The following is a 24,882-nucleotide window of genomic DNA, read 5'->3' on the forward strand; positions in this document are numbered from 1 at the left end:
TTATTAAAAAAACGTATTTATTAAGAATATGACTGTTTAGACAGCTACTGATAAATGGATCAAATTATACAGTCATATTTTTTATTCCGTATACATACTGTATTCATATGTGACATCACATACAAGTCTGTACTGGTAATTTTAAGTAGAGTGCCTGTAGTCTTATGAACATAGCTAATATTCAACTTAATTTGATTACCTTCATGTATGACAATGCATTAATTTCCTTGTTAATAAAAAAAAATGTATACTCACATGTATGAACATAACACTGAGAACAAACATACTTGGAAAAAGTACTTGACAATAACTATCACTGTAAGGCAGCTATAGGTTTAAACGATTATAGGGCTGCGTAACCCAAATTAGTTTGATACATTTTACAGGGCACACCCTTCATTTCCACCTTAGCATGCAGTACAATCTCAGATATTATTCCAGATATTAGTGAGAAAAGATTTATTCCTTTCAAACTTTTCTCAGGAAATGATAAATGATGAAACTGGCTTTGTGTTAGGTCTAAATGAAAGTAAAAACTGTGACCACCAAACTCACTGAAGATATGTCAATTTAGGTCAGGTGGATAGAAACACAATCAAACAAAACAAAATGTATTGTCCCTTTAGTATCCACATACTGTGACAAATAGTTTTGCAGACAGTTATGTTTTATTTCCCTTTTCAATCCTTTTCACAGAAGGAGTGTGTCATTAGGCTGGAAATCCTACCTTTGTCTTCTAAAAATAAAACGTATTATGTTCCTTACTTCTGTGAATGACCACTATGAGTGCTTTTGACAGACACAGCCTCGGCTCATCATTGTGTCCTTCCTTCTGGTTGTTGTACGGGATCTTGTGTGACTGTTGTACTGCAGCTGCTATAGCACAGAGTTGCGCAATATCAAGAGATTGTTCCATCCCAGAATTTAATGACAGTTTAATGGAATCTGCTTAGTATAAGGTATATTTCTTATGAAGATATAATGAAACCTGTCATGTTTTAAAGGTTGTTTTTATATGTACCCTGTCCAATGTTGCTGTCAGATCATGTCTGAGAAACTCTACACAAGCTTCTCTAGAACTGAACAAGAGACAGTATTGATCCAGTTGTTAGATGGTAGACAAGAGAGCTCTTATCATTATGAGGAGGAGCTTTCCAATTCAAATCATTCATGTAAAAGGTTTATAGAAAAACATGGATCCCTCTGAAGGTCTTGAGTGCAAGGATTCAGAACCAAGGTCACCTAGTAAGTAGTCTAATGATCAAATGGGTTCTTCTCCTCACAATGGTAGACATTTGGTAAATGTTTCAGACTTTGATCTCCTCTTCCTCAGGGAAGGCGTAGGGGACTTTAGGCTGGCTGAGGGGTGAGGAGGAGGAGGCAGAATCGCTGCGATGACTCCTGGAGAAGGAGCCTCCCCCGTAGTGACGCGCCAGCATGTCAGCTGCTCTCTGGAACCTCTCAGCTTCCATAACTGGTTCTACCTGTGTAGGAGACCCCATAGATGCATCTGGCGTCTTAAGAGCCCTCTCATCCTCCTCCTCTCCCTCTGCCCACACTGAGCTGCAAGAGCGCCCACTGTTGTTCACATTCACTTTGAGCGGAGTGCTTGACATGGAAGGGTTTGATGAGCTTAGCATGGGGCTCTGCACAGCCAGCTCAAACACAGAGCTCTGCTCCTCCTCTTCCTCCTCTTCCCCCAACTCCCAGTTGTGATTGGGCATAGTGAGGCAACCGGGGCTGTCAATCATTCCCAGAACCTCACTCATGAGGGAGGGACCAAGGTCCACTGTGAATGAAGTGAAGGAGTCGGAGCGCGTTAGCGCGAAGCTGTTGTTGTCTGGGAGCGAGCCACAGCTAAAGTTCTGAGCGAACAGACCGGTGCCGTCCTGCAGCTGTTTATCAAGGCGGGAGTGGCGGGGTAGTGTGACGAAACCAGACTGCAGGCCTTCAGACAGGAAGGAGACAAACATATTCAAATGTAAAACAGTTCATAACTTGAAAAAGGCCATTGTCTATTCTATTAATGCATCTACAGTATAATATCCAATTACTTTCATTAGACAGAGAAACCAACTATCAAATAAGTGCATTGAAAATCATGTCAGGGAGCCTTGCAGTTTGCCACAATCGCCAGAGGGTGACAGTATAAAACAAGCAAGGTAGTGTTTTCAGAGCACCAGCCCAACCCACACACATTCCACAGTGCCATGACTTCACTGGTTCCTGGTTCTGAATGCTCCCTGGGGGGGGGGCTTGGTTTTATGCATAGTGGACAGTTCTCAGCCGCTACTGAAAGAGAAGTGAGGGGAGGACCCAGAAAGATATATAAAGAGGATAACAGAGAGGGAAAGAGAAAGGAACTTAAAGTTTTAAAAAAGTTGATGATGTGGGGACTAGAAAAAGAATGAGAGGAAAATAGGACAGGAGAGGAAAGAAAGAAGAGCTAAAGAAATGACCAGAATATACAAATGAACATGTACATCACAGTAAGAGGTGGTACAGTGTGAGTTAACCTGTTGATCCCCCAGGTCATCTAGCTCTCTGTGCCCTCTGTTGGTGCTCTTTATTTGGGTACATTCCATCTGAGTTGGGTAACTATTCCAGTGGCTGGGGGGAATTCCAGACATCCCACATACTGTTCTAAAAAACCCTACCCCTTAACACACACACACAGTTTTGCTGTACCAGCAGTGATTTAAAAGGGAAATGAGTGTTGGGTTTATGCGGTGCAGTCAAGCAGCACACAAACACTAAAGATGACAGGAAATGCCCTCTCGGTATCTTTCTCTCCCCAGCTGTGTTTGTTTGTGTTTATAGGTGTAATTGTGCACAGGTGTAACCAAGGTAATTGCAGATGACTCAGAAAAAAATAATCTGTTTGTTGACTGTTTGGTGATTTGAGAAGGGGAAATGGCAACCTGTGTGTGTGTGTGTGTGTGTGTGTGTGTGTGTGTGTGTGTGTGTGTGTGTGTGTGTGTGTGTGTGTGTGTGTGTGTGTGTGTGTGTGTGTGTGTGTGTGTGTGTGTGTGTGTGTGTGCGTGCGTGCGTGCAATATGTGCTTTTTCCCTTTACAGATGTTCTTACCGTAGCTGTAGAGGGAGGTATCTGGGGAGCTCTCTGAGCTGGGGAACAGCACCCTCTGATAGCCGTTGGGCATGTCAATGTTCAGCTGGGGCAGTGAGATGGCGTTCTTGATGATGGGTGAGACAGGAGGCGGTGGGGGTGAAAGATCACGGGAACCGATCCTGGCACGGGGCACAGGGGACCGGCGTACATGCCTCAGGGTGCGGGAGAAGAAGCTGGTGGTCTTTGTGCTGCTGGTGGGTGAATCGGGGCTCACTGATTCCCCTTTGCCCCCATGGTTGCTAAGGAAGGAGGTGTCTCCGAACACGTCGCCACCACGGCCCACGTGCATGGTGTGGCGAAAGTCTGGGAGCGGTGGGCTGATCATGTCCACGGAGAGTTCACTCTTAAAGCGCCTCTTCCCCTGAGAGCCCGACACTAGGCCTTTAATCCCTGGCAGTTTTCCCAGACTCATGGTAGCAGAGATGATTACCCTTTAAATATAATTAATCACAGGGATAATAAATCCAGTAAGAAATCAGTCTACTTTTCCAATGTAAAAAGAGTGTTAAAAGACACTTAAACAACTTTCTGGATCCTTAAAAAAAAGAAAAACACAAATTGTGTGCTGAGAATGTGTGTATAATACATTTTCCACACGGCAGCAAGTGCCAGCTATTCATCGAGCGTAAAGCCTGCAGTTTGGCTTTAGGAAGTCCCACTGAAGTTTTCAGCTGAATGATGGTTATCTATTGGAGTCAGTCAACATTCAAAGCTTTCTCTCTCAGGGCCAATTCTGTGCTTTAGAATGACTCCAGCCTCAAAGAAGCCTGTCCTCCTTCCCAGCAGCTTTCAGTCATGAGGAATAAAAAGAGGAGGAATGACACATCCCAGGGATTTTGGAATAACCACAGCCTATGTGGTCTGAGAGCTTTGGATCCACTGTTCCTTTCCCAGACGGTGGGTTTTTGAATATCAGTTCAGAAAATATATTCAGTTGCGGCTCCAAATATATACTGACAGTGAAACATAACTCATCCAGTATTTGTGCAGTGAAAGAGTGAGAGAATACCAAGAGATGCTCATATTCTGTCCATCAGACAAAATACATTTCACTCTTTGTGGATTGGAGTATTGCCTGACTGTTATTTTGAACTTGTGTTTCTGCTTGTGAACACTAACAGTATAACTATGATGCTCTCTCTGTTGGCAAGCTCATACCTGTGAACGTTTCTAAAGCTAAATCAATATTAGACGTGCACAACAATTTCTATAATTAGGTCACTTAAATGCACCTTTCCCTTCAGCAACAAAAATATACAGGTCCTTAAACTTACAAATATTCTTGTTCTTCTCTTTTTAGGATCAGTCCAAACTGAAGTCTATACCTACCTCCTTTAAAATGAGCACCAATGGCTTCTGTCAAGGCTGGACAGCCAGCACTGTTACCTAGAGACCCCTTTCTGTGAAAACCATCCAAGGTCTTGTTTACAAACAATTAACGGACATCCCACCCGTCTAGACACTAATCACCTTGCCAGAGGTTTACGAGATCCTCGTAAAATGAGAAGAAATATTTATGTTTTCTGTAAACCTAGTTAAAATTCCTTCTCGACTTGGCACACTACAGTAGATAGGAGTCAGGTTGTGTTATACATCTGAAAGTGGTTATGTTTAAGCTGCTTGGCCCTGTGTGCTCTGTCCAATAAAGTTGTTGGAGATTATAAATAACTTGTTAAGGAACTGTAATGGGATTGTGTCAGCTTTAAAACAACCTCTATTACCACTTCACAATCACCCAGTGCTTTCTCTTCTCACCACTACAGGTTTCAACACCAACACAACACCAAGACAACAACTCTCACCAACCAGGTCACTTTAGATGTGGCTTATTGAGGAGTGACTCAATAGGCTGACACCTTTGATTGTCAGCTAATAATCTTCTCTAATGCACCTACACACATGAACACACTGCACTCAAATACCAAAACACACACTTGATACTTAGTCACTTAACTGACAACTCAGGTCCTGCCCGTTAGTGATGGAGGTTTCTAGGCTGCCGCAGGTCTCCTCAATCAAGTCCTTCTTCCCTTCAGATACAGTAAGTGTTTCCAGAAACAAATTTGTAATCCTGCTTTGAAAGCAACCTCACCTTATACTCCCCTGTAATCAACAACTAAAATATCTCCAACCTGTCACTCACTAGCCGCTCAGTCGTTTTAGTATTCCCTCATAGAAGTTGAATCTTGAATGTACCGTCCACAGGGGTGTCAGCTTTCAGTCCCTCTGAGACCCAGCAGAAAGAGCAGGGGGTCAGTTCACACATGTCGTCTCCACTAAAGCGCTTTATCTGCGTGTGGCACCACACAGTCCATGGGACATCCTGTCACTTCGCTCCCCTCTCACCGGGACTGTTGTTCTCTTTTATCCTTTGTTGTACAGTTCAGAAAATGTACCACAGGCCCGGGACACCAGGCATTTAGGGACAATGAAACACAAAAAGGGATAATGCTTTAAAAAAAGGCAATACACTAAAGTGCAGTAATCCGTGCGACTGTTTTGTCTGCGTCTTGGAAGAAAATGAGCTCCTCTGGGATTGGCTGTGTCCTGGATTAGCTTCTAATCCCTCCCTCCATTCCTCCCTCTCCTCTCTCGTTCTCTGCCTCCCACAATCCAGATAGTGTTTTGAGATACAGGTAAGTGGCTCCTCTCTCTTTCTTCATTCAGACCACTTCAGGGCTGCCTGGAGAAGACTTCACAGAGAGTTACAGAGTTAGAGAAAATGCAACCATTAATAGGACTCACATAAATGGGGTCACATAAATGTGTCCGGTTGCTGAACATCTACATTGACTTATTTTGGGAATGCTTCTTTTCACCCAGTTTTGGCTCATGAGTCACTTCTTACGGCCAACAGGTCATAAAATGTTTGTTTTTTTGGTATGTGAGTTGTTTTCCAAAATAAGAGAGCACCACAACACATTTTAGAGAGCCTTGCATGTCATTGCCAGTCTCCAAATGCAATATATCCATTTCAACAAGACCACTTCACACAGAGGTCTTTACAGCAGGGTTCAACTTGCTGTCCGCAGGTCAGGTGATTTTATTCGTCCTCCCGTTTTCTGAGCAAAAGAAAGCATAAAAGACTGTAAAAACACCAGAAAATCAGCTCTAAGTGATTTTGGAAGTCTGTTCCAAACTATTCCCAAGTACAATAGAGAGATGTGTGATTTAATTCAAATGTAATGTGATTATGTTTTGGTCAAACATGATAGTTTTTCAGGCTTCTTGCGGTCAATTTGCAGTCTACAAATTATTTGTAATTATGTTCCGGGACCCTGACCATCCGCTCGAGAAAATAAATCAGTCCGCGGCTGAATCTAGTTGGTGATCCCTGCTTTATAGAATCTTAATTGTTTAATTGTCAGGTTTGTCTCAAACCCTCTTAACTAAATTGACACCCTAGGAAGAATGCGGAATGACATAATTCTGTATTCTAGAGTTACAATATACCTCCAATTTTACACCACTAACTGTATTTAAGGCACTTCAGGACTGTGTAGGTACAAGGTAGCCATGTTTATGTAGGTCTACTCTAGTCTGCCATGTTCTTCCTGCATGCTGAGGAAGTGAACACCTAACTTAGCCCCATGTGGCTTTGGCTGACTGCTCCACAGCGTCTCTGAGGATTAGTGTCACGGCCTGTCAGTGTGACGTGGTGTCTCATTTGGAGTACAGGGGTTAGAGTAGAGGCACCTGTGGCTGCTGCTACTCGGGCTTAGGATAGTGAGGGAAGGAAAGGGGGAAGGAGGACTGAGGATGTTTGTCGTTGGCGCCTGTACTGTTTCGTCTTCTCATTAACGATTAGCTGCAATTCAATTAAGAGGCTGATTAGTCGTCATGCTACGGTAGCGTGCGAGTGACAGGGAGGAGGGACGGTCGATGCTGGCTGGTTGCCTGGTGCTTCAAAACCAATCTGTTGTAAGGGATGCCTGTCCTTGGCTAGTTGCCACTCCTATCGTTCACAGTGGGTGTCTCTGTCTCTTATAGCACCTCTGCAAGCTCTTCTAATCTCACACTAAATGGCTCCCTCCTTCTCCTACCCTGACATGTTACACGGTCCCATCTCTCCCTCTCTTTATCAGTACTTCCACAACTTTCTGTGAGCTTTTAGATGCCCCTGTGCTCATAAACCCTATACTGCAGATCAGGAATCCACTGGAGGCTCTTTATACAGTACATGGACTGGTTAAAGACTCACAGGGCTCTGCTAAACATTATATTTATTATTTAATTGTACCGGCACACATCCGTAAACAAGATGAGTTATGCCGCAAGGCTGGCGAGGGCAGCCTGTCTGATTGTATCTAAACTATGGGAGACATGGCGATCTGAAACTGTAATGGGAGCAGTGTGTGAGGGGAAGACAGCCGGGCGCGCTTCATTATGGCCGTCAAATAAAGGACCTAAAGCTCTGAATGGAAACACTTTTAATCTCCCTTTCTTGTAAATGTTCTTCTTTTCTCTCTCGGTGTCCTCCTGCTTGCCCAGTAAATGGGTTTAGTTTTCAGAGGAACAGCTGGTACCACAAAGCCTGCAAATTGCAGAACTGAGCTCTGCACTGGGACGGTCCTGCCACAGTGGGGCAGCTCTGAGGCTGCTTCCACTGGATAGTCCTGGTCCCTTTCAACCGCACCCGCGGGTCCCCGCCCCCCCCAAGATTTATGAAATAAATAAATAATTGATGGAGGAAATCAGCTCCTAGTGATTTTAATTTGGTAAATCTGTTTGCAGATATTCCCACACATTATAGAGAGACACGTGACCATATACAAAATGTAAGCAATGTTTGAAATTATTTTGTTTTATTCTAAAAATATACTTCTGCTCAAGAAAAAATTGTCCCACAGCAGAATCTAGTTGATTATCCCGGTTTTAGAGTATTGCACCACCAGGCTGTGGGTTAAGACGCATGACTCCAAATACTGTCACTTAGTTTACGAGGATCTACTTTTGCGACGTGGCTATAGAAGGTCTGCCAGGTCCCCTAGTGGTGTGTGTGTGTGTGTGTGTGTGTGTGTGTGTGTGTGTGTGTGTGTGTGTGTGTGTGTGTACATAGTCCTCCCTCCCCATAATTCCCTTGATGCAGTAGATTGCAACATTTCAACACTGCATTGCCTAATGCTCAAATAAATCTCCAAAGATGTTCATTTGCCAACACTTTCTCTCGTCATTAACCAGTGTCTTCTTGACCATACTTACTGTATGTTAACACAACAGAGTCAGAACAACAGTGGAGTGTAAATACATCCCTATTCCATTTCAATAGCATGTTAGACCACCAGACCAGAGAGTGTTTGCTCTCTAAACTTCCACATAGCAAACATCAGTAGAGGCCATTTACAGAAATACCATCAGAAATGTTGCTCCCTTCTTGCTGCTCTCAGATCAGTTATTAGCAGAGTGATTGTGTGAGGTAAGCCTCACTATTCACTGGCCTGTGATGCTGGCAGGATCTGAGTACAGTTGTGCCATGACACACCAGCAGTAGCCAATTGATTTCACTGTTTCAAAGTATTGGGTTTCTTGGGGTCCAATTGAAAGCCACAGAGATTTTAAGACACCTGTTTGTGAAATAATTAACCCCTATAGAATGTATATGAGAGAGCATTGAGTTAGAATTACATATTCAAAGTGTTACAGGACAATGAATTAGGCTTTTGGTTACCCTTGTTCTATTTACACATCATGCTGAATACTGACAGTGGGTAGTAATTCCCTGATGTAGGGGTGCACACATTCAGAGGAAATCAATCAATGTTAATCAACTTGGACCTAATTTTGTAAGTTAACCCTGATTTACAGTTTCTTAAACATGTACATGCAGCCAAGATGAGTGGTCTGGTTTTAGGTTTATTCTACAGTATGCACCTGGGGATGTTGAGAATGTAAGTATGTAATGGGCCAGAAAGAAAATATCAAAACACAAAGACAACTTTATCTCCCACAGAGATTGGATTTCCAGAGCTTCCCTTGTTGGTGACACACACGCGCACACAGACACTCACAATAAAACATTAATGCATAAGAGATGATAGTCCCAGACTCCAAAATAATTAGCCTACCTTCCTGTAGCCTACTTGAAATTATAATCACTGAAACACAATAACAATGTGAATTTCTAATGATATTTTGGACTGAGAACATTCACTAAGTGGCGGTTGCTGTCACCTTGTGTACTGGTCCCTCTGTCCCCAGCTATGCGCCACTGTCAGCTCTCTCTCTCTCTCTACACACACAATTATGCGCTCCAGGCACACAACGGATCCCAACTCCCGTCTAGAATATCCGACAGTCTACCTTGTCTCGATGTAGAAAATTACTATACGTTACAGATTTGATACAAAATTTAAGGACCCGATCAACGTGATTTATACCAGTACATTACCCCCACCATCAGCAACTAAATTGAAAACAAATTGTTTCAATTTGTCTTTACTTTACAGTTTATTTATGCATTAGCCTATAATAATGTATCAGCAGTTAGGATACATATATGTGAATAAAGTCATTTCCATACGAAGTACAGACAGTGTAATCATTTATTCCGATGTAATCTTACCATAAAATCCGTTGAAAGTTCGCTATCGCTCCATACACTATAAAGGGAAAAGGTATATAGAAAATAGTATTTTAAATGTGTGCCAGCCACCCTTGTCTTCTTTGATATGCTTCGGTGTATTAAAAGGTTTCCAGTAAAGTCCATAATGTGCTGTGCAGAGGTGTTGCGATGCTGCTTAGAAATTGTTTCGCTGGAAGATGGGAAGGAGATACATGTTTGCGCCGCAGGAACGTGAGTGACAAACAGTTGTAAAATCAGGATTTGAATGACGCCTTCAACAAACGTTCACCGTAAAAAATAAATTGGGAGGGGACTTGGAAGTCTTGTAACATTTATGCACAGTAATCGCTGTACTGTTGCAGCAGCAAGCGCCTTTATGATACATAAATTAATTGTGTTTTCTTTTCTCATTAACAAATACAATGTGGTTGTTAATCAACTCCGCCTTTTAAATTCAATTGATACGTTCTCTTTATTTTAGTTCCTGAAAGATGTTTTTTAGTCCAATACAAAAAACGTGCCACTAATTATTTGTACACTCTTGAAAAACGTGCTATCTAGAACCTACAATGGTTATTTGACTCTCCCCATAAGAGAAACATTTGAAGAACCTTTTTCGGTTCCAGGTAGAACACTTTTGGGTTCCATGTAGAATTCTTTCCATAGAGGTATCTACATGGAATCCAAAAGGGTTCTACATGGAATCATAAAGGGTTCTTCCTGGAACCAAAAAGGGTTCTCCTATGAGGACACCCAAAGAACCATTTTGGAACCCTTTTTTCCCTAGATTGTAGGTCTTGATGTCTACAAAGCATTGCCATCCATCCCAGCCAGCAGGAGTTTGGAACAGGGAGTTAGATGGAGGGGGTTAGGGGGGGGCACTGCAGGACACTCCAAAAGGATACAGCCTCGTCAGGAATGCCCAAGAATCGACAAAGCCTTGATGTGCCAACAAATAGTTTCCAAATTCCAAAGTGGTTAGTGATTGGGCTAATCTTGTAAAACTCCTTGAGCCCTGGTGACCTGGGCTGTTGGCTGTTTCTCAAAACATCAGGCGATCAGCAGGAAGGCAGGCAGCTCTGGAGTGTCTGGGGGTCAACGTGCTACATTTCATGTCTGTCCCCAAAACACAAAACCACATACCACTGGGCTGAAGTTAGAAGGCAGAAAGAAGAGGGGGTGTAAGGATGTCAGACACCGAAGACACTCTGAGACCAGAACGATGAGGCATAGTTTGGAATCTTGATTTCCCTTACTCATACAACCCTCTCTAAGTCAGCTCCCTCCCTCCCTCTTTTCCTTATTTTTTCTCCCTCACAATTTCCCACTCCACTCTATCCCAAGGAAAACAGTCTTGGGCTGAGTATGCCGGTTCTTCAACAAAAAAGAGCATGACAGTTTTGGACCCTGGACAGACATTGGTCCCTAAAGGATGGCAAGATTACAACCCCCTCTTTTACTCTTTCTCCCTCTCACACTTTCTCATACATAGAATTAATTCCTCACACACTATTTGCCATTTTCCATCGCTCTCCTCTCTTGTTGTACCCTCTCAACTTTCTAATCCTCACCTTTTTAATCACCTTTTCTCATGTTCTCCCCTCCATGCTCTCATTCAGAATTAGAGATACTTATGTTCTGCAGCTGTTGTCAACAGGATCTGGTAGTCCTCATACATTTACAGAAGTCTGTCTGACCTCATCAGCCCCCAAATCCATCCTTTACACCCACTCCACCCACACCCACACCCATTCCCTCCCTCCCTCTCTCCATCCCTCCCTATTGGCTTCTGAGGTTCCGGCACATTCCCCTTCATGGGAAATGGATTTCTCCACTGATCACTTATTTCCCAGGCAACTATGAAAGCCTCTCCTGCCATTAGTCTCTATTTGTTCAATTCTCCAGCTGCCAGGCCTTCCTGAAGTGGGCGTCAGTGAAACCACAGGCACATCCACGAACCCCAGAAGCCTTGGTGCAAAGTTGAAGTAAAATATGAACTGATGATCTGAGGGTGAGAACAAACAATATCCACATCGTTGGGATGTTCAGAATCACCCAGGATATCTTTGTACAGTGGCAAAGTCTGACAAACTTATAGGACTGTTTTTATGGGATACCCTTTATGCTGGTTGAGGCATTGGCACGTACAGCACTGTTGTTCTAATGTTTTGAGTGTAGACTTGACTGTCACAGAGTGAGTTCTGACTGATTCTGCGTAGTTTTTGGTGGCTGTGAAGTTTCTGTCCCCATGTTCTTCAGGTCCTGATCCCTCATGATGATATCGGTGCTCCCACTTGACCCACTTCACTCATAAACCAGTCAGCAGGCCAGAATCCAATCAACCACTTACTGAAGCAACTGAAGTCAGTCAAGGGTCAGTCAAGTTAACAATGCATAACACATACAGTAGTAACACATGGTAAATGGATACATAGATCAGTCAAATTATACAGAATAAAGGGTCTTGGTCTGCATGTCTATGCATTCTTTTTGCATTTCCATCTATTCCTTCATTTTCCTGTTTTAGGAAGTGCTATTCTCTTGGACTTCTTGTTTAGTCATTTATCCATACGTCTATGCTTTTCTTCATACACTCCTGTGTGATGTTGTGGCTCATTAGATCTGCCTCAGAGTAGCCTACAGTGGCTGGGTACTAATGGAGTATGATCTCCACAGTTCACACTCGCACTCACACAGACACACACACACACACACTGTTTACAGAGTGGGAATGAGAGAGGAGTTGAAAAGGACTGATGGCTCCTTTGTGACCACTTAGGGGATCATATATTTTTAAGCTCCACAGGCGTCTTTTGAGTGTGTGAATGTGTGTGTGTGCTTGTTTGTGAGTGTAACGGATGTGAAACGGCCAGCTTAGTTCGCGGTGCGCGTTAAATAGCGTTTCAATCGGTGACGTCACTTGCTCTGAAACCTTGAAGTAGTAGTTCCCCTTGCTCTGCAAGAGCCGCGGCTTTTGTGGCGCGATGGGTAACGATGCTTCGAGGGTGACTGTTGTTGATGTGTGCAGAGGGTCCCTGGATCGCGCCCGGGTATGGGCGAGAGGACGGTCTAAAGTTATACTGTTACATGTGCATGCATGGATGCATGTGTTTCCTTTCAATTGTACGTGAGTTCTGTGCCAATATGTTTTACTGTGCAAAATATGTTTTGATGAGGTATCTATGCAATACCAGTTGTCTTGTCATGATTTACAGTAATGAGATGAGTGTGCATTCGCATGCATCCCCAAAACAAACCACCTGAAGTGTGACAGACCCTAGAATCGAAGGGATTGAAGGGGATTGCTGGTGACAAATGAGCAATGTGATGTCATCTGACACCCTGATGCAGAGAGTACAGATGCAGCCTGGGAACAGCAGGCCCTCTTCACACCAGAAGCCCCGAGGTTAAGACGGGAATCATGCAGACCCTAGAATCGAAGGGATTGAAGGGGATTGCTGGTGACAAATGAGCAATGTGATGTCATCTGACACCCTGATGCAGAGAGTACAAATGCAGCCTGGGAACAGCAGGCCCTCTTCACACCAGAAGCCACGAGGTTAAGACGGGAATCTGCCGAGTTCAGAGACTGGAGTGCTTTTCACTTTCATATGCTGATAAAATATACACACATGCGCACAAATGCACAAATGCGCTAGCATATACACGCACACACACTGGCCTGGGAACAGTCACAACTGCTTATTATTATAGGATCCTATTGTAGTCATATACACCCACAGTCGCCGCTGCGTACACAGCACTCACACATGGGAATGTGTTGAGTATCTCTGTTTGTAAGAGTGATTTGCTTTGATGGCCTCAGTCTGACACTGTTGTTGTTTTCCTTTTGAGATTTAGACATTTTAGATTGAAACTAGAGGGGGTTTAGAGCTGGACCCATGCCAATCACACAGACAGAAAGAGAGAGAGAGAGCTGGAGCTGAGCAGAAATTTCACATCCAAAAGAAAGCTCGGAATTCTGTCAACCAGTGTTCCATTTCTTTTAAGGGGAGCCACATGAGCTAAATAAAATGAGGGAAACAAGGGAGGGAGAGGGAGAAAAAGATGAGAGAGAAACAAGAAGAGCCAAGAGACATGCATAAAAAGAGGATGACCGGACATAGAGACGTGGAGAGCAAAAGATGAAGGACGATAGAGCAGGGAGGATGGGAGGCCTTGTGTATGCATGAGAGGAGGAAAGTGAGGGAGGTAGAGGGGAAGGAGGGCTAGTAAAACAGGATGAGAAGTCTCTCAGACAGAAAAGGGATTTTTCCTCAGGAAATTACTTTTACACAGTTTTTACAGTCTGCCAAGAAACACTTTCACTAACTTACTGTATATGGTTTAACTACAGTAGAAATACGCTAAATTGTAAGATATGAGCGTTTTGTTAGTTGATTGTAATAGGAAAAACTACTTAATTTGGCTTGTCATACTAAAGTTATTGTTTAATGTGTGATGCTGTATTGCTCATTTCTACCACACATGTTTCCAATTGAGTGCTCACTGTTGCAAGTACATCAAAATACTTGTGGGCATTAAACGTGCTTTCCCACTAGGCACAAACTGGTTGAATCCACATTGTTTCCACATCATTTCAACGAAATTCAATGCAGTGACGTTGAATCAACATGTAAAACGGATAAAACTGATTGAATTTGCAAAGAGTCATAAACGCAAAGACATTTTGGGAATGTTTGTCTTTTTTACCAAAACTTTTAACCTAAATCCAATTACATATTTAACATTTTTGTTGATATCACGTTGAATTCACATTAGATGACAATTCAATGAAATGTTCATCAAAACTAAACTTTGAACTCATGTCTATGTCTAGTGGGTTATCTTTAATAATGTCATAGTGTAGAGTAGTGGTGCTGATGCTGCACTATGTTCATACAATCATCTATCCACTGCACCCAGAGCATAAATCGAAGTGGCAGACCAGTATGCATCAGTCACCACTCCGCAGACCACATCCCTCAGTTAAGATGAATTGTTTGTGTGTGATCACCGGAATGAAAACAGTTTTGAATTATGTTGCATCGACCATCTCTTTAGCCGGCCAAACAAAACAATACCAAGAATATACTTTAGTACAGCATGAGCCAAGAGCAGCATGGCCAAGGGCAGGGGGCATAATGTGTGTCTATGAATGCTTTCCAGTCCCCTACTGGTCTGTTCAAAGCCTCTTCAGCCCTTACTAAAACTAGCCACTAACCTGTATCTAGAACAGTCAATCAAACATACAGTACAAAGCTGGTGGGATATGGAAAAATACATCAACATATTTTTCAAATACAAATGGTTCATTTCTGTATTTTCCTCTGCCTCTCTTCCAGCACTACCTTGCCAGGCGTGCTATTAAAGTGCATTAGGAGAGCAGGGCTGGAGTTAGAATCCCTTATGAAACCCAGATGTTCTCCTGGAACGTAGGGGACAGCCAGGGAGGGGAGGGGAGGGATGTACGAGGGGGATTCAGGGAGACCATGGTGGTGCCATTGGGGCAACGTCTCTTCGGACCCAGAGTCAAGGGTTTCCCTGCAGGGTCTGAGAATTATGCAGCTTCCGCTCTGTCATAACCACACTATGGATGGGATGGCATTGCACAGTCTGTGGTAAAATAGGAAGAGGGGGATCATAGCTCTGACAGACTCAATTGGTCTCTGGTATACTGAAGGTTCCTAGTACTAGCGTATATGAACCCATTCACTGTGTCACATACATTTCCCCTTCAGATTTATTTGTCCTCTTTGTGTAGGAGGAAGAGGATCTCCTCAGTTTGACTCCCATCCAGACAGAGACAGTGTGTGTGCATGTGTGTGTGTGCATGTGTTTGGTTTTACTATCTTTGTGGGGACCAGAAGTCCACACAAGGATAGTAAAACAAGGAAAATTATGGGGGCATTTCACCAGTCCCCAAAAGGACAAGGCTATTTTAGGCTCAGGGGTTAGGGTTAGAGTTAAGGTTAGAATTAAAGTTAGAATTAGGGTTAGGGTATAGGCTTAGGTTTAGGGTTAAGTTTAGTTTTAGGGGTTAAGGTTAGGGTTAATGTTCAGGTTTATGGTTAGGGATAGGTTTAGTGTTAGGGGTTAGGGTTAGGGTTAAGGCTACGGTTTAGGATTAGGTTTAGGGGTTAGGGAAAATATCATTTTGAAAGGGAATTAATTGTTTGGACCCCACAAGGATAGTAAAACAAATGTGTGTGTGTGCGTGTGTGTGTGTGTGTGTGTGTGTGTGTGTGTGTGTGTGTGTGTGTGTGTGTGTGTGTGTGTGTGTGTGTGTGTGTGTGTGTGTGTGTGTGTGTGTGTGTGTGTGTGTCTGTGGTTGAAAGGGTCATGTATGTAAAGGATGGGTTAGGGGGTACATACTAAGAAACTGTGGGTCAAAGTCTCCACCCTTTGTTTTTGTTTAGACTGCACCCCTATTTCCGTGAATTCTGACCGGTCAGGAAGCCATGCTTGCCTCAGAGACAATGGATCATTGTGCTGTCCAGCCACCGCTCCTGTCAGGCTAAAACAGGAAGACTGACTTGAGTGTGCACAAATACACATATACTCAGACATGTACACTCATGCAGAGACACACATTGAAAAATTCAATCACACACACTGAGAGGCTGTGAGACTCTGAAATTCACCTCTGTGTTTTTACGAGCCAGGCTATATATAGCCCTGTGTGTCTCCGGGGTCAGATGATACACTGAACATGACTTGACAGATGATCCGGCACAGTATCGAGCCCTTAAGGTATCCTGCAATCCTTCCCCTTCCACTACTTTTCCTTCTTCCAGTGCATCTTTTTCCGTACAATTTTTCCAAGAAAATTCAAGCATAATTTAGGCATATCTTGCAGTCAGAGCTCCTCAAAGAACCAAACAGGGGGATTCTAAAAGTTAGAACTCTTTCAAAGACATATTCTCTATCAAAGGTAAACAGTCTCATATGCACTTATTGTCACGCCCTGACCATAGTTTACTTTGTATTTTCTATGTTTTGATTGGTCAGGGTGTGATCTGAGTGGGCATTCTATGTTTCATGTCTTGTTTGTCTATTTCTATGTTCAGCCTGATATGGTTCTCAGTCAGAGGCAGGTGTTCGTCATTGTCTCTGATTGGGAACCATATTTAGGTAGCCTGGGTTTCACTGTGTGTTTGTGGGTGATTGTTCCTGTCTATGTGTTTTCACCAGATAGGCTGTTTAGGTTTTCGTTACGTTTATTGTTTTTGTACTGATTCGTGTTTAACGTTTGTTCATTAAAACATGGCTCGCAATCTACACGCTGCATTTTGGTCCGACTATCCTTCTCACCAAGAAAACCGTTACACTTATAGTATGAGATGCTCACTTTAACACACCAATCAACAGATACAGTACAGTTCAAAAGTTTGGGGTCACTTAGAAATGTCCTTGTTTTTGAAAGAAAAGCTTCTTTTTTTTGTCAAATTAAAATAACATCAAATTGATCAGAAATGTAGTGTAGACATTGTTAATGTTGTAAATGACTATTGTAGCTGGAAACGGCTGATTTTTAATGGGATATCTACATAGGTGTAGATAGGCCCATTATCAGCAACCATCACTCCTGTGTTCCAATGGCACATTGTGTTATCTAATCCAAGTTTATCATTTTAAAAGGCTAATTGATTATTATAAAAACCCTTTTGCAATTATGTTAGCACAGCTGAAAACTGTTCTAATTAAAGAAGCAATAAAACTGGCCTTCTTTAGACTAGTTGAGTATCTGGAGCATCAGCATTTGTGGGTTCGATTACAGGCTCAATGTGGCAAGGGCATTTCTAGAGGACCCCAAACTTTTGAGTGGTACTGTAAATTTTACTGACACACCAAAGAAACTATAGAACCAGGTTTCACCAGTCAAAGGTGGAAGAAGAGGGGGGGATTAAACGGACGGGGTCAGAGGAACCCAGTTGAAAAGAGGGGACAATAGTGGAGTGGAGTCTTCCAGTTTGAGTCATGGATGAGTCATAGAGACACAGGGGTTCATACCCTCTCCCTTTCTCTGTATTTGGATGTCTGGTCGAGACAGTCCATTGTATGAAACAGCCCATTGTGCGCCTAAACATGCACACATTCATGGTCCAGACACGCACACATCAAAACAGTCCTTCAACCGTTGTGCTGGATGCGTTAGTGCACTGTGGTTCATTGTGTGAGATGTTCCCCTACACAGTATACTGAAGTATGAAATTATGTCTGTCTAAAACATTAACGTACAAACACAATTCCTAAATAGTGTCACTCACCTAATTATAACAGATAAAATGCACACACACTAATACAACAGCATATCCTGCTGTTACCCTGCAACCTCCCATCCCGTCACCACTACACTCTTCCCATTGTCATGATCCTCATGAGAGATGACACTTCTGTGCCTGCTTGCTGACTTTATTACAGATTTAGGGGGATTCTCTTGGGCCAAGGGAATGTGAGGAGTGGGATGTTTGCCGTCAAGAGTCATGAAAAATGTCCCTGTGTGACCTTTAACTGTTGACCTGTGACTGAGGGTCTAGACCACTCGGAGACATTTCTATGTCTTGCTTCTCTAATACGCACATGCAAATGCATTTGCATGCCCGTGCTCACACACAGTAACAGACACACACTCATTGGCATATTATCTCTGATAAAGAGATTGCCCCCGTAGATAAAGATGAGCAGAAAAATACTATATAAAATAAATAATACAAATACTGAGCAATATTGTATGCTCCAAAGAAATATATACAGTTGAAGTCGGAAGTTTACATACACCTTAGACAAATACATTGAAACTCAGTTTTTCACAATTCCTGACATTTAATCCCAGTACAAATTCCCTGTTTTAGCTCAGTTAAGATCACCACTTTATTTTAAGAATGTGAAATGTCAGAATAATAGTAAAGAGAATGATTTTTTCAGAGTTTATTTCATTCATCACATTCGGGTCTTGGGTCACTTGGGTCAAACGTTTCGGGTAGCCTTCCACAAACTTCCCACAATAAGTTGTGTGAATTTTGGCCCATTCCTCCTGACATAGCTGGTGTAACTGAGTCAGGTTTGTAGGCCTCCTTGCTCGCACACGCTTTTTCAGTTCTGCCCACAAATGTTCTATAGGATTGAGGTCAGGGCGTTGTGATGGCCAGTCCAATACCTTGACTTTGTTGTCCATGAGCCATTTTTCCACAACTTTGGAAGTATGCTTGGGGTCATTGTACATTTGGAAGACCCATTTGCGACCAAGCTTTAACTTCCTGACTGATGTCTTGAGATGTTGCTTCAATATATCCACATAATTTTCTGTCCTCATGATGCCATCTATTTTGTGAAGTGCACCAGTCCCTCCTGTAGCAAAGCACCCTTACAACATGATGCTGCCACCCCCGTGCTTCACGGTTGGGATGGTGTTCTTCGGCTTGCAAGCCTCCCCCTTTTTCCTCCAAACATAATGATGGTCAATATGGCCAAACAGTTCTATTTTTGTTTCATCAGACCAGAGGAAATTTCTCCAAAAAGTACAATCTTTGTCCCCATGTGCAGTTGCGAACCTTAGTCTGGCTTTTTTTATGGCGGTTTTAGCAATGACCAACAACCAACTTGACTGAGCTTGAAGAATTTTTAAAGAATAATGTGCAAAAATTGTGCAATCCAGGTGTGCAAAGGTCTTAGAGACTTACCCAGAAAGACCCACAGCTGTAATGGCTGCCAAAGATGATTCTAACATGTATTGACACAGGGGTGTGAATACTTATGCAAATAAGATATGTCTGTATTTTTTATTTATTTTATATTTGCTAAAATGTCAAAAAATATGTTAACTTTGTCAAAATCTATTTAATCAATTTTAAATTCAGGTTGTAACACAACAAAATGTGGAATAAGTCAAGGGGTATGAATACTTTCTGAAGGCACTGTATACCACTTACCACAATTAGGGCAACATTAAGTTTAAAACTACTGGAACAGTGGTGAACTTGCCTGGTATTGGACCCAAGTGTATCTTGTCCCCATGCACAGTGAGGAAGATGGTTCAGGAAGAAAAGAAATGTCCGAGAGCCACAGTTGGAGAATTACAGAACTTGGTCGCATTTTGGGGTCGCCAATTCTCCAAATCTACAATTAGACACCATCTTCATGCCAATAGGCTATTTGGAAGGGTTGCCATAAAAATACTTTATTCACACACACATACACACACACACACACACACACACACACACACACACACACACACACACACACACACACACACACACACACACAAATGTGAACAACTGGAGTTTTCTAAACAGCATTGGTACTTAGATTGGAATTGGGTGCTATGGCCAGATGAGATGAAAACAGAGCTCTTTGGCCATGCCGAAGAAGGATGCATATGCAGGAAAGAACCTCATACCTACTGTAAAATATGGTTGTAGATGTTTGATGTTATGGGGCTGTTTTGTTTCAACTGGTCCTGTGGAGTTTTTTAAGGTCAATGGCATCATAAACTATACCAAGTACCCGGACATTTTAGCCAAAGAACCCGGTTGCCTCTGCCACGAGGCAAAACCTGGCCACAAGTGGATCTTCCAGCAAGACAATGACCATAAGCACGTATCAAAATCCACAAAGAAATTATTAATTGACCACAAAATCCACATTTTGCAATGGCCATCTCAGTCTCTGGACTTGAACACCAACCCTGTGGTTTGAATTGAAGAGGTCAGTCCATAAGTGCAAACTGTTGGATATCAAAGATCTGGAAAGATTCTGTATGGAGGAATGGTCTAAGATTCCTCCCAACGTGTTCTTCAATCTCATGCAATTTATTTGAAAAAGGCTAAGTGCAGTTGTCCTCGCAAGGGGAGGGGGGGCACAAAGTATTGAAAACAAGGGTGCTAATAATTTTGACACTTCTCTTTTTGGGGGAAACTGAAAACTAGCTGTCATTGGTAGAGGTTTGGAACTCTCTTTCTTAATGGTCTATTAATGATGATGTCACCAAAACTCCATCCCACCAAAACAGGGGAAATTTTCAAGCGGTCTTTTCAACCAGCTCTTACACTAAAAGGGCATTATCATAATTTTCACAATTTCACTGTATTATGCCAACCTCAGTGTGGAGATATATATAAAACCTGGGAAATCGTGTTTTTGACTGTACTGGGCCTTTAAACAAAATATTTTTCTCAATTGTATAAGTACCAAATAAAAATAAAAAACATTTTTTTGGAGCATACAATATAGGTCAGTATATGTATTATTTATAATATAGTCTTTTTTTGCTCATCTTTATCAAATGTGCCAATAATTTCAGATGCGACTGTAACTGGTCAGCCAAGTATTGCTGTTCCATTTTCCACGTTACTGGGAGTTCCTCTAATAGGAAAGAGAAAAATGTCAGTATTTATTGTGTGGCCTTGCCACAACTTTCCATTTCTGTTTGAGTGCTTTTTCGAAAATGTGTCTAAACCCATTTAACACAACACTAAACATGAAAACATAAAAAGGCACATTATAAAATCAAAATGTTTTATGAAGTCTGAGTGGTCAACAAAGCTGTCTATAAATGCAGTTCATATGTGTGGCAGTGCTTACATTTAAATAGCCATGCATGCTACATACAGTGGGGCAAAAAAGTATTTAGTCAGCCACCAATTGTGCAAGTTCTCACACTTAAAAAGATGAGAGAGACCTGTAATTTTCATCATAGGTACACTTCAACTATGACAGACAAAATTAGATGAGATTGTAGGATTTTTAATGAATTTATTTGCAAATTATGGTGGAAAATAAAGTATTTGGTCAATAACAAAAGTTTCTCAATACTTTGTTATATACCCTTTGTTGGCAATGACAGAGGTCAAACGTTTTCTGTAAGTCTTCACAAGGTTTTCACACACTGTTGCTGGTATTTTGGCCCATTCCTCCATGCAGATCTCCTCTAGAGAAGTGATGTTTTGGGGCTGTTGCTGGGCAACACAGACTTTCAACTCCCTCCAAAGATTTTCTATGGGGTTGAGATCTGGAGACTGGCTAGGCCACTCCAGGACCTTGAAATGCTTCTTACGAAGCCACTCCTTCGTTGCCCGGGCGGTGTGTTTGGGATCATTGTCATGCTGAAAGACCCAGCCACATTTCATCTTCAATGTCCTTGCTGATGGAAGGAGGTTTTCACTCAAAATCTCACGATACATGGCCCCATTCATTCTTTCCTTTACACGGATCAGTCGTCCTGGTCCCTTTGCAGAAAAACAGCCCCAAAGCATGATGTTTCCACCCCATGCTTCACAGTAGGTATAATGTTCTTTGGATGCAACTCAGCATTCTTTGTCCTCCAAACACAACGAGTTGAGTTTTTACCAAAATGTTATATTTTGGTTTCATCTGACCATATGACATTCTCCCAATCTTCTTCTGGATCATCCAAATGCTCTCTAGCAAACTTCAGACGGGCCTGGACATGTACTGGCTTAAGCAGGGGGACATGTCTGGCACTGCAGGATTTGAGTCCCTGGCGGCGTAGTGTACTACTGATGGTAGGCTTTGTTACTTTGGTCCCAGCTCTCTGCAGGTCATTCACTAGGTCCCCCCGTGTGGTTCTGGGATTTTTGCTCATCGTTCTTGTGATAATTTTGACCCCACGGGGTGAGAACTTGCGTGGAGCCCCAGATCGAGGGAGATTATCAGTGGACTTGTATGTCTTCCATTTCCTAATAATTGCTCCCACAGTTGATTTCTCCAAACCAAGCTGCTTACCTATTGCAGATTCAGTCTTCCCAGCCTGGTGCAGGTCTACCAGTTTGTTTCTGGTGTCCTTTGACAGTTCTTTGGTCTTGGCCATAGTGGAGTTTGGAGTGTGACTGTTTGAGGTTGTGGACAGGTGTCTTTTATACTGATAACAAGTTCAAACTGGTGCCATTAATACAGGTAACGAGTGGAGGACAGAGGAGCCTCTTAAAGAAGAAGTTACAGGTCTGTGAGAGCCAGAAATCTTGCTTGTTTGTAGGTGACCAAATACTTATTTTCCACCATAATTTGCAAATAAATTCATAAAAAATCCTACAATGTGATTTTCTGGATTTTTTTTCTCATTTTGTCTGTCATAGTTGAAGTGTACCTATGATGGAAATTACCCTCACTGTACATCCTATAATTTAAAGGTTAATGACAACCACATGTTTTTGGAAAGAAAGTGATAAAGATATAGCTGGCATGAGGCTAATATTGAATAAGGTGATGTTGGGTGGTGCATTTGTGTGCATGTGCAAGGTGTGTACATTTTGGGTAGAGGGATGTTTTCTTTTAGGTGTGTCTCTAAGTGTGAGTGAGGGAGTTATTAAGACAAATAAGGCCTCGAATTTCAACCCATGATCCCTCCGCAAATTCTCTAACTATACAAACTGAACCACTAATGCCAATATGCTCCATTTTTAACTGGGCTTTATGTTACAGTCTGCGTCCTGCGCTACACAGGGCCTGATGGAAAACACAGACAGGTCTGTGGATGTGGCTGCTCTGCTACCCATGGCTCTGTGCCCAGATCCCAGTATAGTGTTCTGTGGTTAGGAGAGAGGGAATGTCCTGGAATGGTTACTAGATCTACAAAACACAAAGGGCTGAGTTTAATGGTGTTGGATGGTTTTTCTGACTGAAAAATACATTTATAGTGAGGAGAACCATGGAAGGAGAGGGAGAGAAATTGTTCTTATATAAAGAACCTTTCTCAAACCTTTCATCTCTCACTCAGTTGCCAGTAGTGGGACATATACAGATACCTTTGGTCTTCACTGAAATGTTTTACATTAATTGCATCTATTCATCCATTTTAGATTTTTTAACAATTTGACATTGGCTGGCTCAAAGTCTCTGATCCGTGGCCAGTTCCTTTATATTTCAGTTGGCAGCTATCAGCTTCTTAATGGTGCTTTGGTGATTGACAGAGTTCATTCAAACACTGTTCCAAAGAAGCCCCTGTTCTAATGGAAGTTCTATGACCTACACACACAAAAAAAGTATATATATATAGTGCAAAATAAGGGTTCTTTGGCTTTTAACCAAAGTGGATCCCTTTTTGGTGGTATATAGAACCTTTTTTTTTAAGGTTCTATAAAGAACCATACTCATATACATACAGCAGAGTTTAGCTATGGTTATAACCCTTTTGGGTGCTAGATAGAACCCTTTTTAATGGTTCTATAAAGAACCATAGCGAAACCTTTATGGAGAACAGTTAAATAAAGAACATTTCTCAATCTCAGAGGCTCTACAAAGAACCTTTTGGATAACCATGCAAGTTTTTAAAATTCTGATTAGGCATGTTATATTGCTAAAATTCCATAGGTGTTATTATTGTGTTGTTTGACCAGTTGGATCAGGCATGCCAGCTTTGGAAGAATTGAGAACAACTGATTTAGTCAACAGTTCTCAATTGGCACAAGGCCATACGTGAGTGAGTCTTTCACAAGACACCGTTATTGGCCATATTCATAATAAACATAAACACAACAGGTTAGATCAACTGGAATGACACTCTCACTCACGGTAAAACCACACCCCAAAATATTCAAATGAACTGCCGCCACTACATTTTAATTATCACAAAAAGATAAACTAACCCTTTCCTGAACTGCAAAGAACCATTAAAGGGCACAAACCCTTACCAAATAATCGTTGAGGAAACCTATTTTCTAAGTGTGTAACCCTGTATTTTTATTTTTTATTATTCACCACAGGGTTTGAACTTGTTGGCAAGAAAGTGGACTGAACTCATTTGTGTGAAGTATATCTGTGTTTCGTAATTGCTGGCTGAGAAGCCGTTGACAAAGCAAAACAAAGAAGCTGCCAGTGACAGTCACTCACCCCTCAGCAAACATCCTGTTTCCTCTGAGCTTGTGAGACCTACCCAATCATAAAAAAAACTATACAGACTATAATTGTTACTAATTATAGGACTTAGGAAATAATGTGGGTTAAGTGAGAGTGCTAACCTATTTCACAGTGCTGTGTCCTCTCACTCCAACTTTGTATAGACATCAAGAAATGCAGGGGGGTCAGCACGGGATCTTGAGAAACGCCTGCTCCTTTCCTGTTTACTCTCAGCGCTTCCACAGTTAGGCACGCATGTCTTAGTGAAGTGCATTGGCGTTTTTTGAGGAGCAGTCACTGTGTCTCCAGGAAATCGTTATTTTTCTGACTGACTG

At 42.2% G+C, this 24,882-nt stretch overlaps 1 protein-coding gene across 3 annotated transcripts; it reads right to left on the bottom strand.

The window, feature by feature from the left end:
- Positions 1–24,680, bottom strand: LOC110538361 (cdc42 effector protein 1). 3 transcript variants are annotated; one of them, XM_036938455.1, is made up of 3 exons: positions 24,542–24,680; positions 3,088–5,822; positions 1–1,948 (listed from the first exon to the last, which is right to left on the bottom strand). In XM_036938455.1, the coding sequence occupies exons 2-3, from the start codon at positions 3,539–3,541 to the stop codon at positions 1,308–1,310; spliced, it is 1,095 nt and encodes a 364-aa protein (XP_036794350.1). In that variant the 5' UTR covers positions 3,542–5,822; positions 24,542–24,680; the 3' UTR covers positions 1–1,307. The 3 variants fall into 3 exon arrangements, with proteins under 3 accessions (XP_036794350.1, XP_021480803.2, XP_021480802.2); XM_021625128.2 differs by lacking the exon at positions 24,542–24,680 and adding an exon at positions 11,263–11,363; XM_021625127.2 differs by lacking the exon at positions 24,542–24,680 and adding an exon at positions 9,692–10,342.
- Positions 24,681–24,882: the final 202 nt, after the last annotated feature.

The sequence above is a fragment of the Oncorhynchus mykiss genome, chromosome 12 (assembly GCF_013265735.2).
Source record: "Oncorhynchus mykiss isolate Arlee chromosome 12, USDA_OmykA_1.1, whole genome shotgun sequence".
Lineage (NCBI taxonomy): Eukaryota > Metazoa > Chordata > Actinopteri > Salmoniformes > Salmonidae > Oncorhynchus > Oncorhynchus mykiss.

Coding starts and splice junctions, on each gene's coding strand:
- LOC110538361 (XM_036938455.1), bottom strand. CDS start 3,541: ATGAGTCTGGGAAAACTGCCAGGGATTAAAGGCCTAGTGTCGGGCTCT. Junction 1,949..3,087: donor TACCTCCCTCTACAGCTACG/GTAAGAACATCT, acceptor TCCTGTCTGAAG/GCCTGCAGTCTGGTTTCGTC.